This window comes from Schistocerca americana, chromosome 3 (genome assembly GCF_021461395.2).
Source record: "Schistocerca americana isolate TAMUIC-IGC-003095 chromosome 3, iqSchAmer2.1, whole genome shotgun sequence".
In the NCBI taxonomy this organism is placed as follows: domain Eukaryota; kingdom Metazoa; phylum Arthropoda; class Insecta; order Orthoptera; family Acrididae; genus Schistocerca; species Schistocerca americana.
This window is the reverse complement of record NC_060121.1, coordinates 877,745,060-877,761,962: the sequence shown is the minus strand read 5'-3', so window position 1 is coordinate 877,761,962 and position 16,903 is coordinate 877,745,060. Positions and strand designations below refer to the sequence as shown.

The 16,903-nt window shown below is 45.6% G+C and overlaps 1 protein-coding gene across 1 annotated transcript in view; it reads left to right on the top strand.

The window, feature by feature from the left end:
• The window catches only part of LOC124606457 (cGMP-specific 3',5'-cyclic phosphodiesterase), a gene marked incomplete at its 3' end in the record, with an annotated part of 598,053 nt that overhangs the window by 282,175 nt on the left and 298,975 nt on the right, over nucleotides 1-16,903 (top strand). The window contains exons 9-10 of the mRNA XM_047138439.1: nucleotides 2,268-2,306; nucleotides 5,238-5,375. Of these exons, the coding sequence (XP_046994395.1) occupies nucleotides 2,268-2,306; nucleotides 5,238-5,375 (177 nt within the window). The remainder of the gene's footprint in view (nucleotides 1-2,267; nucleotides 2,307-5,237; nucleotides 5,376-16,903) is intronic.

Sequence of the window (16,903 nt, the reverse complement as noted above, 5' to 3'; positions counted from 1 at the left end):
TTGTCTTATACAAGGGTTGCCGACCGCAGCGCCGTATTCTGCGTGTTTAAGTATCTCTGTATTTGAATACGCACGCGTATACCAGTTTCTGAAGTGATAAGAGAAGGTAAGGAGTCAACGGAAGGTCTTACCAGAAGGTGGGGCAAGTTAGTCGGACATTTACTGCGGCATCCGGTAATAACAGTTGACTGGCACTGAGAAGAGCAGTAGAGGGGAATACCTATAAGAGGAGACAGAGGCTGTCGTACGCAAGACAGATTACGGACGCTGTTGGACGTAGATGGAAAGACTGGCACAAGGGAGAGGAAGATAACGAACAACATCCACAGCAGGGAAACGGCTAAAAAGATTGCTCATTGTTTTAACGAAGGTCAGTCAGTGTAACAAAGTGACAACATGGTCGCTTATAAATGAAGCACCCACTAGTTTCCGCTGCCAACGGCTGAAAGCAGAATACGTTATCTAAGTCGTCTAATGCCGTACCGCGTTTTACTTCGTTGATGACACAGATTTTGCGAGGATCCTTCTCGTGTACCGTCGGAGCTTCCGTCGTGTTGCGGCCGGGGTTGAAACCGACGTACCAGCGCACGAGGCGAATTGTGCGACCGAGCGAGGAAGCGCAGTGGTCAGCACACTGAACCCGCATTCGGGAGGTCGAAGGTTCAAACCCACGTCTAGCCATCCTGATTCAGGTTTTCCGCGATTTTGCTAAATCGCTTCAGGCAAATGTCGGAATGGTTCCTCTGAAAGGGCATGGCCGACTTCCTTCCCCATCCTTTCCTAATGCGAGCTTGTGCTCCGTCTCTAATGACCTCGTTATCGATGGTACGTTAAGCAATAACCTCTTCCTGCTCCTCCTCCTCCTCCTCTGAATTATGCGAAGCATTGCTCCGCATACTTGACTTTCTCGGACCCGCGTACTGGCGGATCCCTATTACTTCACAGCGCTGTCACACGCATCTATACTATCGGTCTAAATAAGGGTCGTGAGTCTCGCTTTGGTCCGCTAGACGAGGCGAAAATTGTCACCACACGTATGCAGACAATCAGGGCCCTGTAGCAATCCAGCTAATTTCAAGGAACTCTCAGAACCGATCACTGTACTGGAAAACTAGCACTACAAACAATCGCAACACCGTAACGAAGCGGTTTCTACTATCTGTCTGCTCTAAAAACAACACAGAATAACATTCTAAAGGCAGAAAAAGAAGAACACACACAAGATCACCACACTTCAAGTGGAATTTGTTTTCTCGTAAGATACGTCTCCAAGTCCACCTCGTTGTCATCAACATTACCTCCAGCAAACTGGTATCTCCACTTTGTGACACGAGACCCCTGATCTAGCAAGTGCTCCTTCACACAGTCACTGTCTTTCTTAGAACAAAAAAAAAAAAGAGAGAGAGAGAAGAACAGGAAACCACTGAGCTCTTCCACGCATCGATGAGAGACGTACTTACCAACTCTTTCAATGCCCCGTAGCAGGAGGACAGGTTTATTGATCATTGGAAAACCCTCAGTCCCGTCTTCATACGCGCTGCACTTTTGTAACCTATTCTCGTCCCAACGACGTGAACGCTGCCACCTGACTCCTCATTTCGCGAACTGCAGAACTGCTGCACGAAATTCCTTTAGCATGTTAAGACTTCTCGGCCAACGAGCCTTCAGAGCAGAATACAGGCACATCAGTTGGCCATTTCCTGCCAACGCTCGCACTACTTTCTGCACAGTGCTGCTTCGTCTCAGGACTTTGCCAAAGCGTGTTAGGAAACGCCAGGAATAATTTTATGCCTCGTGACCTCATCCTACTGTGGAAGACGTTGTGAGATGCTTTTAAAACAAGTATTTCACTTCTCTGAGGTCGACGTTTTCATGAAGTCAGTTTTTGGCAACACAGTCTTACACTGCAGTAATCTTCGTCGGAATGGTTACCTTGTACTTAAATATATGTATATATTCGATATAAACTAAGCAGTTCTATATGAAGGTCCTCAGCTTTAAATAATATTTTAGAAAATTGTCCGTCTGCGACTATCCAGGACAAGCCATCCAGGGAACGATAGTTTAACGGAAGAGAATGAAACAAACAGGCTAATTTTCTGCTGGGTCACGATTTACCGTCAAGTGTCTTATTGGATACGTTTAGAAAATTTCCATGTTCCAAGTGGCTTCTTAAATTACTTTATGTTGCTAAACATAAACAACTAATCACTACCAGATAACATGAAATTCAGTTATTAATAAGGCTTTTTCTTTTCCTTTTTCAGAGCAATAACGTGAACATAGAAGATATCTTCCACCATAAGGTAAGGACACTCACTGAGTCTTCACAAGATACAACATAATTACTTTTTGCTAGCGTTGTTGGAACAGGGAAAATTTTTCACTTAGAGGAAAAGAATTGCCTTTGATTCAACGCTTCTGGAAAGATTATGAACCATTTTCAATATGCCCTGTATAAGCTGATCAGAGCTAATAGTAGGATCGTAAAGTTTGAGAAGCCTTACACTGTTCTTGTAGAAGTAAATTCAGTGACTGTCTTTGGCGGAGGTAAATTAGTGCCGAGATAGAGAAATTGGACTTACAGTGAAGACGTAGGAACTTTTGTCTGGTATGGTATTACTGTAGGAGATCTCGTCGTATCGTTTTCTTCGTAATCCATTTAGACACAGGTAGGACTGGAGAGGAAGTGATAAGAGATGGGGCTATCGTTGGAAAAGATCTAGAGAAGGGATGTAGTTCGTAGGAGATGGGTAGGAAAATGAGTTCATACCTTCGTTTGGAATACAAGAGCAGGGGTAGTTTACAATTGATAGGACGGGTACATGCCCAAAACGTTTTCTTGCTCCAGGAGGAGAACGTCATTGAAATTATACTGGGTAACGACAAGGAATCTGTAGAGATGTAAGGAAGGCGAGACGAGGTGCCAGGGGCCAAGCGAGGGGCTGGTGTTTCTCAGGATGTAGGGTGTTGTGGTTGGACTCTGGGGCAAATTTGCGCCCGCAAAAGGTGTTGCAGGCGCTTGAGGAGATAAGTCAGCTGCTGTAGGGTAGGGTTCGGGGAAAGAACTGAGGGAAGTGGTGGACGGGGTAGGAATCTTGCAGTCGTTGCCTAGGTGTGTAGGAACAGCCGAGGTTCTCAGAGCCAGACAGGAAGTCGTAATATTGGTACCAAGACCTTCCGCCAAGAACTTTATTGTGATTAGCGGTGTGTATATCGAGTGTTTCAGGAACAATAGTAAACATCACAGAAGGTGTTCAGATAGACTAACTCGGAATAAAGCATTCCATATAACATGTATCCAGTTTTTATAGGTTGCAGAGCTAGAGCTATTAGTGTGTAACCAAACAGGATACTCACAGAAGGTGTTAAGCAAATGCAAACTATTATGTTAAAAGTTTAATTTCATAAATTCAGCCTTCGACTTCAGACAATTTTCTTATTCACTTGACCGCACCAGATGTAGATCTCGTGAAATCATCTTGCTGTTCTTTTATGTAGACAGCACTGATCATCGTTCAACCATTCAACTCGCCTCATATGTTTACTTTTTCTTATGGGACTTCATCTTCCAGCCGTCCCTTAAAACAAAAATCAAAAGGGCTAAGGTCGTGGAGCTTCGGTGGCCAAGAAGAATGATCATTTCTGCGAATCCCTATTCTGGAGGATGTCAGAATTAGATGATGTCTCTGTTACCTGATGACCAGAATATGCAGGGACCCCTTCGTGCTTTAAAGAGCATAGACATCCTAGTAGCCAAAGAAATCTATCTGACTAAAGCTGGAAGCTTGTTCTCAGGAACGTCTAGATAAGGAACACCTGTGAACGTTGTGGTAATAGAAAAGGCCTGTTTGTCTATCAGCCACATCGCACATTTACAGAGAAGCGTTTTTGAAAATCTGTCTCTACAAAGGCATGTGGGTTTTCGCTGGAACGACCATGTGAGGTGCGAGTGTTGCTGACACCGTCAGAAGTGAAAGCGGGTTCATCATTAAACAGTATTAATTGGATTACTAGGCAATTTGCAGTTAGCCTAAAACAAAAATTTATTCATTTACTTCCATTTCCTTCTGGAAAGTGTTTAATCCACTGTAAATACGAGGGTAGGGGCTCTATGTACTTAATATCCGCTTTATTCTTGTATGTGGATCACTGATACTTGTAGGAATTCTTGTAGAATATGCCTGTAGATGGGCTACATGTATCCAGCTTTTACTTCATCTATAAATCTGCACAGTCAGCTGAAGTGTGAGTGCTGGCCACTGGTCCAGTTTCATGCAGTTTAACGAAAAGACGAGTAACACATTCTAGAAACTGGAATCAGCAAGGAGATATTTTTCCATTTTCTCTACAACCAGCATCAGCTTTTCCATTGGAAAACCAGTACGCAAGCAACATCAGAGTATTCAACATTTTTGTGGCATGCTTAAATAACATGGAAGAAATGGGCAACAAATAAGTATCGTAGTTGAAAAATTCAGTTATGTTAGCTCAAGCACAACAATACAAGTTCAACTTGAAAAGAGAAATGACAGTTGATAATAACACCGTAGCAATTCGAGTACCAACAAACCCGCCCAGTTAGCCTAGAGTGCTAATGCCCTGCATCCTGGACTCGGGTAGGCGCACTGGCCCCGGTTCGAATCCGCCCGGCGGATTACCGACGTCGGTCGGTGTGCCGGCCAGCCTGAATGTGGTTTTTAGGCGGTTTTCCACATCCCGCTACGTGAATACCGGGCTGGTCCCCACATTCCGCCTCAGTTGCACGACTCGCAGACATCTGAACACGTTCGCACTATTCCACGAATTACACTAGTCGCAAACAGCAGTGGTACACTAATTCCGTCCTGCGCGGGGGGGGGGGGGGGGGGGGGGGAGGTTAGGTTACGGGGTGGTGGCAGGAAGGGCATCCGGCCACTCCTTTCCACTAACCTTGCCAAATCCGTTCCTAACAATGCCGACCCTGCGTCAGCGCTGGACTTGGCACCAGTGAAAGAAATGAAAAGAAAATTCGAGTACCAACAAGTGAAATGAAAATTATCTCAGTAAGCAGATGCAGCTGTGTAACCAATAACATTTGGACACGTGTAGTATGGAATGTTTTATTTGAGTTATTCAATACTATCACGTCCTAAAATATTTAGTATTCCTCATGAAACATCCCTTACATAGATGTACCTTACTCAGTTGGGCCGCTAACGGGTCGCACAGTGTGGTGTGTTGTGGTATTCTGGCAGCAGCAGAGTGCCACCTTCACGACGGTGTTCGAGCTGAGGCTGGCGGACGAGGAAGCGAGAGTGCTACGGCCTGACCAGAGCCAGCTGGACCGCTGGCCGCTGGCGCAGATCGCCAGATACGTCGCCGGCACCGGCCAGGTGAGTGGAGCTGTGCTATGCCTAGCCTTTCTGTCTCGCTGAACCTCAGTACCATCAGCACAGGGCAGGTGAGTGGAAACGAGGCGCACTCTGTCTGACTGTGCGTCAGTGTCTGTGGCATGTAGCAAGTGATTCGTCATTTCTCTCTGGATGCACTTCAGTGTGGCTGGCAAGGGGGAGGTGAACGGAGCTGCACCAACCCTTTGTGTCTGACTGTACCACAGAGTTGCAAGCACTGGTCAGGTATGTGGAGCCATGACTAGCCTTTCTGTCTGACTGTACCTCAATGTCACTGGCACGGGGTATGTGATCAGAGCCGTGTCCACCGTTTCTGTCTGACTGCCTCTAAGTGTATGAGGCGTGGGGCAGGTGAGTAAAGCTGTGCCGTGCCTAGCAATTTTGTTTAGCTGCACCTGAGTGTGCTACTTTTTTATTCACGGGAGTGTCACGCAGCAGTTTGCCACAGCAGTTACATATCTCATATCCAAAGAAGAATTCTCACGCCTCCTGAGACATCTGATTCACATTCATAAGTCCTGTTGTGAGAAAGTGAAACTGTATTCCCAGCCATGTGGCTTAGAAATGAGCACCGTCGACCTTAAGCCCTGTCCTTACCATGGCTGTGGCATCGAATGCACCTCCTACTACCGTGGCAACTCGATCCTGTCTTCATATTCAGCATTGAGAATACCTGGCATCAACATAGATTATGAATGGAAGGTCGTACCACAACGCAATTTACATAACATTAGACTACAGACTCCGTACGGATATACATATCTGTCTAAGACCAACAAATACTCATATGGTAATAATGCTAACACGATTGAAAAATGATTAAAAGGCACTGAAATTTATGGCAGACGTTCCTGGATATGAGATAGTTATTACTGTACTGCTCAGTAAATCACTTGATACCACTGATATGAGTAGAGTATAAGCACAAAATGGAGAAGTAAAACATATAATTGAGGGAAGCGACACAGATGCTGCCAATGACGCCACATGGCATTAGATCGTCGCAGGGTACCTCAGCAGCGGCATGGAAGTATTGGTGAGACATATGGAATTGTGACTATGAGCTACCATCGTAGCTGTGGGTAATCTGATTGTCACAACTATCTAGCAACAAGATCATTAACTCTTTCTCCGACTGACAGGCAATCTGTTATCAACCCTTCTGGTGCCTGTAGCACTCAGTTGAACTGTCTCAGCATTACCACCAAAACAGCAGGACGACTGAGTGTTGAGACTGTCTCTACTGACCACAGAAACATGTGTAGATGACAGAAGAAGTTGGGTTCCAGAGAGAGACAGATGTCTTACTGTGAGGGCCATTAAACACACTGGGTGTCGAAGAAACTGCTCTACTTTCAGCAGCCCACCTAACTGTACTCATTCACACAGTTTCGGGCAGATTGCTAGGTTACGTTAAGTTGACAGACATGGGCTTCTTCTAGGGCTCAGAACAGCTGGCGCCTCAGGGGGGTTCTTAAGCGAAGGAGCGTTCAAACACAGCACAAAAGCTCCCTGACGACGGAAAATGCCCTCTTGACCAAAACTGCCACCTTCTGAATTAATTGTGAATACGACCAACAAAAATTATAGACAATAACTTTATGCCCTGTCTATTTGGTATCTTTCATTTGCCCTCCAAACACACATACAATCACGAATCAAATTAAAGTCAAAATTAATTATTTCACTTAGGACTACCACTGTTAGTCTCAAAGACTTGTTAATTTGTTTTTAACCTAATTATGATGTGGCCATAATAGTTTTTCACCCACTCTGTTTCCCCCATGAAGTCAAGTCCTGACAATCCATGGTATGCCTCCCCCCTCCCTCCACCCTGTCACTGATATCACAGCCTTGCTCCTGCACCTATGTCACCACATCCCGCTTTCTTTGCATCTCCACACACTCCATATTCTCTCACAGTGTAATTTCAACTTCCTTCTCCTCCCAGACCATGAGATCATTCCTGAGATCTATTCCCCATACTATCTTTAACCTACCCTACCACTTCCATTGTAAATGAAGAGCCATGTGTAATAATATTCGTATCGGCCTGCTATGACAAGCATTCCCTCGCTTGACCCTACCCAAGATTCAAACCACATCCCTTCTCATATCATGTACTCTCCAATTCCATCTGCTTCCAAATTCCGTAACTATAAAATGCTACCAACAGACCACTGCACTAGAATCAAAACAAGATTCAACATTACATGCATTCATTAATCTTTATATCATGGTTCATATTTTTATCTATGTCTTCTTAATTGCGCCATTCGAAGGTAGAAGAGGAACCATATGGCTACAGTTAGCCTACCCCTTCTGATGGAATATGTATACCAGATAGTTAAAAATTAGTCCATCAGTAGTTATGTCTCCATAAACATGCCAACAGCTCCATACGGTGCTCCGGAATCTACCGCTGAAATCCACTCTTCCAAAAGTAACTCCATTAATCATTAGACATTTCTAATAAAACTACCTGCCCACGGGAAGCCAACTCTCCATCTCTCTCTCTCTGTCTCTCTCTCTCTCTCTCTCTCTCTCTCTCTCTCTCTCTCTCTCTCTCTCTCTCTCTCTCTCTCTCTCATGAGCCAAAGCATTATGACCATCTACTTAATAGCTTGTTGGTCCACCTCTGGAGAGCTATACAGCAACAGCTCTGCGTGGCATAGATTCGATAGGTTTGCGAAGGTATGTGGCACAAGATGTCTACACTTTCAATTCTCGCAAATTAACAGCTGGTAGTTCGAGGATGTGGAAGTGCTAGCCCATGTGTTCCATTAGGTTCAAATCAGGTGAATTTTTTGGCCAAGACATCAACATGAGGGCACTATCGTCCAACAACCATTGTAGCATGATTTTGACCTTGTGACACGAACAGTTATCATGCTGAAAGATGCCATTACCATGGGGAAAGACATCAAGCATGAAGGGATGCAGGTCGTCTATTGTGCAAGTGGTCCACAGCTGTCATGGTGCCTTCAGTTACTGCCACACGTGCTGTGGGAGTGCAGGTGGATGGTCCCCTATTGTATAATGCTGCTCCAACCAGCATGCATCCCTGGCATAATGTTTGTTTCGAGGAGCCAATCACCTGAATGACGGCATAACCAGATACGAATATAGAGCTGGTGTAGTAAGAAATGTGAATCATATGTCCAGGCGACGTATTTCCATACATATCAGTTCAGTACCGATGATAAAACGCCTACGACATTCGTAACTGACGTTGTCTTCAGGTTAGCATGGGAAAACTTATTTTACACCCAAGTGGTACTTTTCCAGATACGGGTTCCATCTCCTTATCCAAACATTGTCTACTACACCCCATCCACAGCCCCTAGTAGCCTGTAACAGTGATTGGGAAACATCTCGTATATATAGTTGCATAATTATATGCTAATCCACTGTGGGAAATACACTCATGCTCATGAATTAAGGATAACTGCAGAATATGGTGCCACACTACGTGGCACTACACAGAACTGGCGCTAATAGCATAGGCACATAGGGAACACACACGACACAGATCTGTAAGTCCACGGTATTGGTGATAAGTTGAGAAAACTGTCCCGAAACACATGTGCTACAAAACGCCACTGTTTCCAGCGCATGTACCCCGACACCAATATGGGATATGATCACCATGCACACGTGCACAGGCCGCATAACGGGTTGGCATACTTTGGATCAGGTGGTCGAGCAGGTGCTGGGGTATAGCCTCCTCCCATTCTTGCTCCAGTGCCTGTCGGAGCTCCTGAAGTGTCCTAGGGGTTTGAAGACGTGCAGCGATACGTCGACAGAGAGCATCCCAGACGTGCTCGATGGGGTTTAGGTCTGGAGAACAGGCAGGCCACTCCATTCGCCAGATATCTTCTGTTTCAAGGTACACCTCCACGATGGCAGCTCGATGGGGCCGTGCCTTATCTGCCATCATGAGGAAGGTGGGACCCACTGCACCGCTGAAAAGGCGGACATACTGGTGCAAAATGATGTCCCGATACACCTGACCTGTTACAGTTCCTCTGTCAGAGACATGCAGGGGTGTACGTGCACCAATCATAATCCCGCCCCACACCACCAAACCAACCTCCATACAGGTCCCTTTCACCGACATCAAGGGACTGGTATCTGGTTCCTGGTTCACGCCAGATGAAAACGCGGCGAGAATCACTGTTCAGATTATACCTGGACTCGTCCGTGAACATAACATGGGACCACTGTTTCAGTGCCCTTGTACTGTGTTCTTGACACCAGGCTTTACGGCCGGCCGCGGTGGTCTATCGGTTCTAGGCGCTCAGTCCGGAACCGCGCGACTGCTACGGTCGCAGCTTCGAATCCTGCCTCGGGCATGGATGTGTGTGATGTCCTTAGGTTGGTTAGGTTTAAGTAGTTCTAAGTTCTAGGGGACTGATGACCACAGTCCCATAGTGCTCAGAACCATTTGAACCATTTTTTGAACCAGGCTTTACGGGCTCTCCTGTGACCAGGGGTCAGTGGAATGCACCTTGCAGGTCTCCAGGCGAATAAACCATGTCTGTTCAGTCGTCTGTAGACTGTGGAGACAACCGTTCCAGTGGCTGCGGTAAGGTCCCGAGCAAGGGTACCTGCAGTACTCCCTGGCAGTCTGCGGGCACTGATGGTGAGATATCGGTCTTCTGTGGACGTCCCGTACTGTGGCGCCTGGATACGTTTCATGTCTGCTGGAATTGTTGCCATAATGTTGAGATCACACTTTGTGCCACACGGGGGGCCCGTGCTACGACCTGCTGTGTTTGACCAGCCTCCAGTCGCCCTAGTATTCTACCCCTCATAACGTCATCAATGTGTGTTCTTTGAGCCATTTTCAATACACAGTCTGAAAAGGTCTGCACACTTACTTGCTGCACCGTACTCTGACATGCACCAACACACCTCTTCGTATGTGGACTGCTACCAGCGCCACAGTGCGACGACCGCAGGCCAAATGCACCGCAGGGTCACACTCCGAGGTGATTTAAACCCGCAAACCGCCCACCAGAGCGTTGTTTCACCATGTATCAGCATTATCCTTAATGTAAGAGCATGAGTGTAAATAACGTAAGTTCCAAAGTGACTTTTGAGGAAGCTAGGTACCCATGAAAGATCTAACTTGCATTGTGTTAGTTAAAATGAGAATCAGCTTTCCGCAAAGCAAGTGTGTCCTTAAACGATGTTACTCATCTGTCACAGTTTGAAAAGTCGTGTCCGCAGAGTAGCGGCTCTGGCAGCGCCGCTACATGAGGGCGCCGTAACTCCTGTGCTGTCATGAACACATCGGCCAGAACTGGGAGTACGACCGAGCGAGTCACGGGAGAGGGAACCCGGCAGCTGGACAGGATGTCAGGATAGCCGTTGTCTGGTCGCTGGCAGACGAGGAGATGGTGCTGTCCAAACAGGGGAACATTACGTCACGCTCGGCGCTGTCTGCTGGAGAACAGTCTGTTCCTCGTGGTCCCTGGAAAGCATGAATTGGGGCAGCGTATTGTGAGTGTGTTGTCACATAGGGCTTCCATCATTTATGATGCAACATGTTAGCTCTCTCCCTTATACGACTGGTTACGTGCTTATACGAAAGAGAAGACAATGTTGCTGGCGTGCACAAAGGTTTTTAGTCTGTGCAAGGGTGACTATTTATCATTGATCATTTTGGTAACAGAGTACCTCTAATTCTGAGCAGCTGTGTTCATTACGGCCAGTGGTGCAGCAGTACGAGGAGTGAACTACCAGGTTACGTTACTGTACCTTTTGCCACGTAACTTAAGCGCGTCTAAGTAAAGTAAACCCATGGCCTACTTTGGTGCCTTCAATACATTGGGGCTGAATTACCACTCTGGTTCCTTTCGCAATGAGTAAATTGTGAACCTTGCATATTTTTCTTTATGTGGTTGCTCATAACGCCAGTTTTGAGTACACGGCCTAAAACTATTTTGGAAAATTATTTGGAGCCATTTACTCATTTTTTTTTTTTTTTGTAATTCTGAATTGTATGAAATTTCAACACCTTGTTGTATTTCTGGTTTGTTTTCACTGTGTTATTTGGCAGAAATTGTAGGAACTACAAGGGCAGTTCAATAAGTAATGCAACACATTTTTTTTCTCGGCCAATTTTGGTTGAAAAAACCGGAAATTTCTTGTGGAATATTTTCAAACATTCCCGCTTCGTCTTGTATAGTTTCATTGACTTCCGACAGGTGGCAGCGCTGTACGGAGCTGTTAAAATGGCGTCTGTAACGGATGTGCGTTGCAAACAACGGGCAGTGATCGAGTTTCTTTTGGCGGAAAACCAGGGCATCTCAGATATTCATAGGCGCTTGCAGAATGTCTACGGTGATCTGGCAGTGGACAAAAGCACGGTGAGTCGTTGGGCAAAGCGTGTGTCATCATCGCCGCAAGGTCAAGCAAGACTGTCTGATCTCCCGCGTGCGGGCCGGCCGTGCACAGCTGTGACTCCTGCAATGGCGGAGCGTGCGAACACACTCGTTCGAGATGATCGACGGATCACCATCAAACAACTCAGTGCTCATCTTGACATCTCTGTTGGTAGTGCTGTCACAATTGTTCACCAGTTGGGATATTCAAAGGTTTGTTCCCGCTGGGTCCCTCGTTGTCTAACCGAACACCATAAAGAGCAAAGGAGAACCATCTGTGCGGAATTGCTTGCTCGTCATGTGGCTGAGGGTGACAATTTCTTGTCAAAGATTGTTACAGGCGATGAAACATGGGTTCATCACTTCGAAACTGAAACAAAACGGCAATCAATGGAGTGGCGCCACACCCACTCCCCTACCAAGAAAAACTTTAAAGCCATACCCTCAGCCGGTAAAGTCATGGTTACAGTCTTCTGGGACGCTGAAGGGGTTATTCTGTTCGATGTCCTTCCCCATGGTCAAACGATCAACTCTAAAGTGTATTGTGCTACTCTTCAGAAATTGAAGAAACGACTTCAGCGTGTTCGTAGGCACAAAAATCTCAACGAACTTCTCCTTCTTCATGACAACGCAAGACCTCACACAAGTCTTCGCACCCGAGAGGAGCTCACAAAACTTCAGTGGACTGTTCTTCCTCATGCACCCTACAGCCCCGATCTCGCACCGTCGGATTTCCATATGTTTGGCCCAATGAAGGACGCAATCCGTGGGAGGCACTACGCGGATGATGAAGAAGTTATTGATGAAGTACGACGTTGGCTCCGACATCGACCAGTGGAATGGTACCGTGCAGGCATACAGGCCCTCATTTTAAGGTGGCGTAAGGCCGTAGCATTGAATGGAGATTACGTTGAAAAATAGTGTTGTGTAGCTAAAAGATTGGGGAATAACCTGGTGTATTTCAATGCTGAATAAAACAACCCCTGTTTCAGAAAAAAAATGTGTTGCATTACTTATTGAACTGTCCTCGTATTATTCAGAACAAACTTCCATACATGCACAAGGTGAAAATTATTGAACTGTACGAAAAAACCGTAAATTAGTTACAAACTACGGTGTGCACACACTTTATTCAACATCTAAACGTCACTACAAATATTCGGATTATGTGATGACATACTCGATATGCCTGCCATCATTGGCGATGACGTGGCGCAGACGAATAGCGAAATTCTGCACGACTCACTGAAGTGTCGGAACATCAGTGCTGTCGATGACCTCTTGAATGGCTGTTTTCAGCTCAGCAATGGTTTTAGGGTTATTTCTGTACATCTTGTCTTTAATATGGCCCCACAAAAGGAGTTGCACGCGTTCAGATCCAGAGAATATGGCGAACAATCGAGGCCCAAGCCAGTGGCGTTTGTGTACCCCAGAGCCAGAATGCGGTCCCCAAAGTGCCGCTCCAGGACATCAAACACTTTCCTGCCTCGTTGGGGCAAGATCCGTCTTGCATGAACGACATCTCGCCAAAATCATGGTCACTTTGGGTAATAGGGATGAAATCCTCTTCCAAAACATTCACGTACCATTCGGTAGTCACCGTGCCATCAACGAATATCGCATAAATTATTCCGTGACTAAAAATTGCGCACCACTGAATCCCCACTGATGTTGAAGAGACTTCTCGATCACGAATTACGTATTCTGAGTCCCCCAAATGCACCTATTTTGCTGATTGACGAACCCCTCCAAATGAAAGAGGACTTCGTGGCTAAGCCAAACCATGTATGAGCATACTAATTCCCATCATGCCATGCGGCCAATCTGGCAGTTTGAACGTTCTGACGCAAGCCGTTAAGAAGTTTTGACGATTTTATTTCATATAGTTCAATAACTGCCACCCTGCGTGTTCTCACTGTTATAGTAGGACTGTATTTGGTTTTCTAACCCATGTGGAGTCAATTTATCTATGAATTTGGTATGTGTTTTTAAACTGCTGTCATTCCATGGATTGCCCCAGTGTGATTTTCTTGTGTTATTTTCTTCTGATACTAACTTTGAGGCCTGTTACCTGGGTTTGGATTTTCTTCTCGCATATAAATGATCTGCTACCATGTATCCAAGAAGTAAAAAATCACTTCTCTTCAACGACAAATCAAGTATGATAATCCTGCCTTATGTAGAAGATGCAACGCTTGAAAAGATGAATAAAATGTTCTTGAAAATCAAAAGTGGTTCTCTGTAAATGGAGTGTCCCTCAGTTTTGATAAAACGCATTGTCTACAATTCTGTTCTGCATAATTCCCGACCCCAGAAAGGATACGTGACGATTAGATCAATAAATGCAGCAGAGTATTCTAAATTCTTACACCTTTATATTGACAACGACCTGAACTGAAAATCACATGTTACACATCTTCTCAAACGTCGATGTTCTGCAACTTTCGCGTTGCCGATAATATCAGATATCCTAGATTAAAATATCGAAGATAAGTAACGTCTCTCATTTTGGTTCATTGATATCTGACAACATCGTATTCTGGAGTAATTCGTCTTTGAGTAATATATTCGTTGTAGCACTGGAAGGAGTGACGTACTTTGGTCATAAAAGACTTCCTCTATCTGCCCAGTGGTGGAAAGAATTTAATAGGCTTTGTTAGTTAGTTAGTTTTATGTTCCTTGGATCATTCGTGCGGTTTATTGTAATGATGTGCAACGAGTCATTTTACATTCATATATAAATATGGAGTCATGCTGACATTTACTTTTTATTTAACTGATAATTTTATCATCTTCAAACGTGAATGGAATTGTACCCAGAATGAATTTTCACTCTAACAGGAAGCTTCAAATCAGCACATAAACGCTGCAGGGCAAAAATTCATTCTGTATTTCTTCCTGTAGGCTGCAGCTAACAAACCAGTTCTCCGCAGTATCCTCTCTTCCAAGAGTAAGCAGGAGAACTTTCGCGAAGTTGGAAGTTGGGAGGGAAGGATCTGCCGGAAGTGAAGCTGTGAGGACTGGATGTGAGTCGTGCTCAGGTAGTTCAGTTGGAAGGGCACTGGCTTGCGAAAGGCGAAGGTCCCTGGTACGAGTCCCAGTATGGGACACAGTATTAATCTGCGAGGAAGTTTGAGATTATATATACCTGACAATTCCTCCTACTGCACAAAAGATTTTCTGGACGTGCAATAATATGATAATTTGTGCATGTGTGTGAGGGCGTGCGCGCGCTTGAGAGAGAGATAGAGATAGAGAGAGAGAGAGAGAGAGAGAGAGAGAGAGAGAGAGAGAGAGACTGATGATAATTAAGTGTAATTCATTGTAGATCAGTAAGGAATGAAAAAGTAAGAGCTGTGTTTCTCCCAGCGTATACAATGTTCAAATAATTTACAGAAACGCAACCGGGTGGCGTCTTCGACAACCACCGATATTTCGATAGGAGCACACCCAGCCTGACAGCATCACCCGGCTGCGTTCCCGAAGTTATGTGAACATAGAAAAAGCAGTCTGAGACAATCGTGTAAATAAGCAGCGTGATTTTTTTTTCTCAGAAAGCATATTACACAACTGTTAACTGGGTGATCCCACACCATAGCGGGGATTCGCAATTACGATGCACGAGACGTGCAGGTAAGTAAACCAGTCAAAACTACCTCAGGGTCTCCGGTATGAGGAGACAAGTGCAGACAGAGACGTACAAGGCAGAACATCACGTGTAGAAGCAGTAGCAGTTCATTACACGCCCCGTTCAGCTTTCCTTCTGACAGCCGACCTCAGAGATTCCGCCTCATCTAGAGAAAGGGTCGTCCCCTGGTATTTTCCGGCGGGAGTGGAAAAGCGCTTTCTCGACGCCGGAGGTCGATACATCGATGTCGGAGAGGCGTGTTTGCTTTCCTCCCCGGGGAGTTTGCACAGGCATCCGGCAGTGGGGTGCGGGGTGTCTTCTTGGCTTTGTCCGTTAAGCGGCACACACAGGGCCCGGGGCACAGTCCTTCCTGAAGCCGAGGGGCGGTTAGCGCCCCACTGACAGCACCAAGCGACGCCCTCACGCGTTTCTTTTTGTCTTGCACGTTCGGTTCACAAAGCAGTCGGCAGCGAGGTGACGCAAAAGTAACAGCCGTTAATCTCCCTCTGAAATCTTTCCGCACTCCCCTTGAAATGTTCCAGTCCGCAACTGTTGTTAATGTGCCTCGATCTGCATCTACATATATACTCCGCTAGCCACCAAGCGATGTGTGGTGGAGGGTACAATTAGCGCCAAAGTTATATTTCCCCCCCCCCCCCCCACCCCCACCCCCCCCCCCTGTTCCACTCGCGGATCGTACGAGGGAGAAACGACTGTCTGAACGCCTCAGTGCGATCTCTAATTGCCCTTATCTTTGAATGGTGATTATTGTGCGATATGAAAGTTGGTGGTAATAATATATACTCTACATCTAAGATCGGATTTCGGAATTTAGTGAGCAGCCCCTTCCGTTTAGCACGTCGTCTATCTGTAAGTGTATCCCACTTCAAACTTTCTATGAGATTTGTAACGCTCTCGCGATGGCTAAATGTACCAGTTACGAATCTTGCTGCTCTTCTTTGGACCTTCTAAATCTCTTGAATGAGACTTAACTGGTAAGGGTCCCATACAGACGAACAATACTCTAAGACTGGACGAACTAACGTATTGTAAGCAATTTCCTTTGTGGAACGACTGCATCGCTTCAGGATTCTACCAATAAACCTCAATTTAGAGTTCGCCTTGCCCGTTACTTGTGTAATCGGATCACTTCATTTGAGCTCATTTCGAATAGTCACACCCAGATACTTAACGGATGTTACTGCTTCCAAAGACTGGGCATTTATTTTGTACTCGTACATTAATGGGGATTTTCGCCTTGTTAAACACATTAGGTTACACTTACTAATATTGAGAGATAACTGCCAGTCATTACAACGCGCGTTTATTTTCTGCAAATCCTCATTGATTTGTTCACAACGTTCGTGTGGTACTAGTTTCCTATAGACTACAGCATCATCGGTAAACAATCTAATGTCACTGTCAGTACAATCAACCAGATCGTTTATATAAATCGTAAAAAGCAGCAGACCTATTACGCTGCCCTGGGG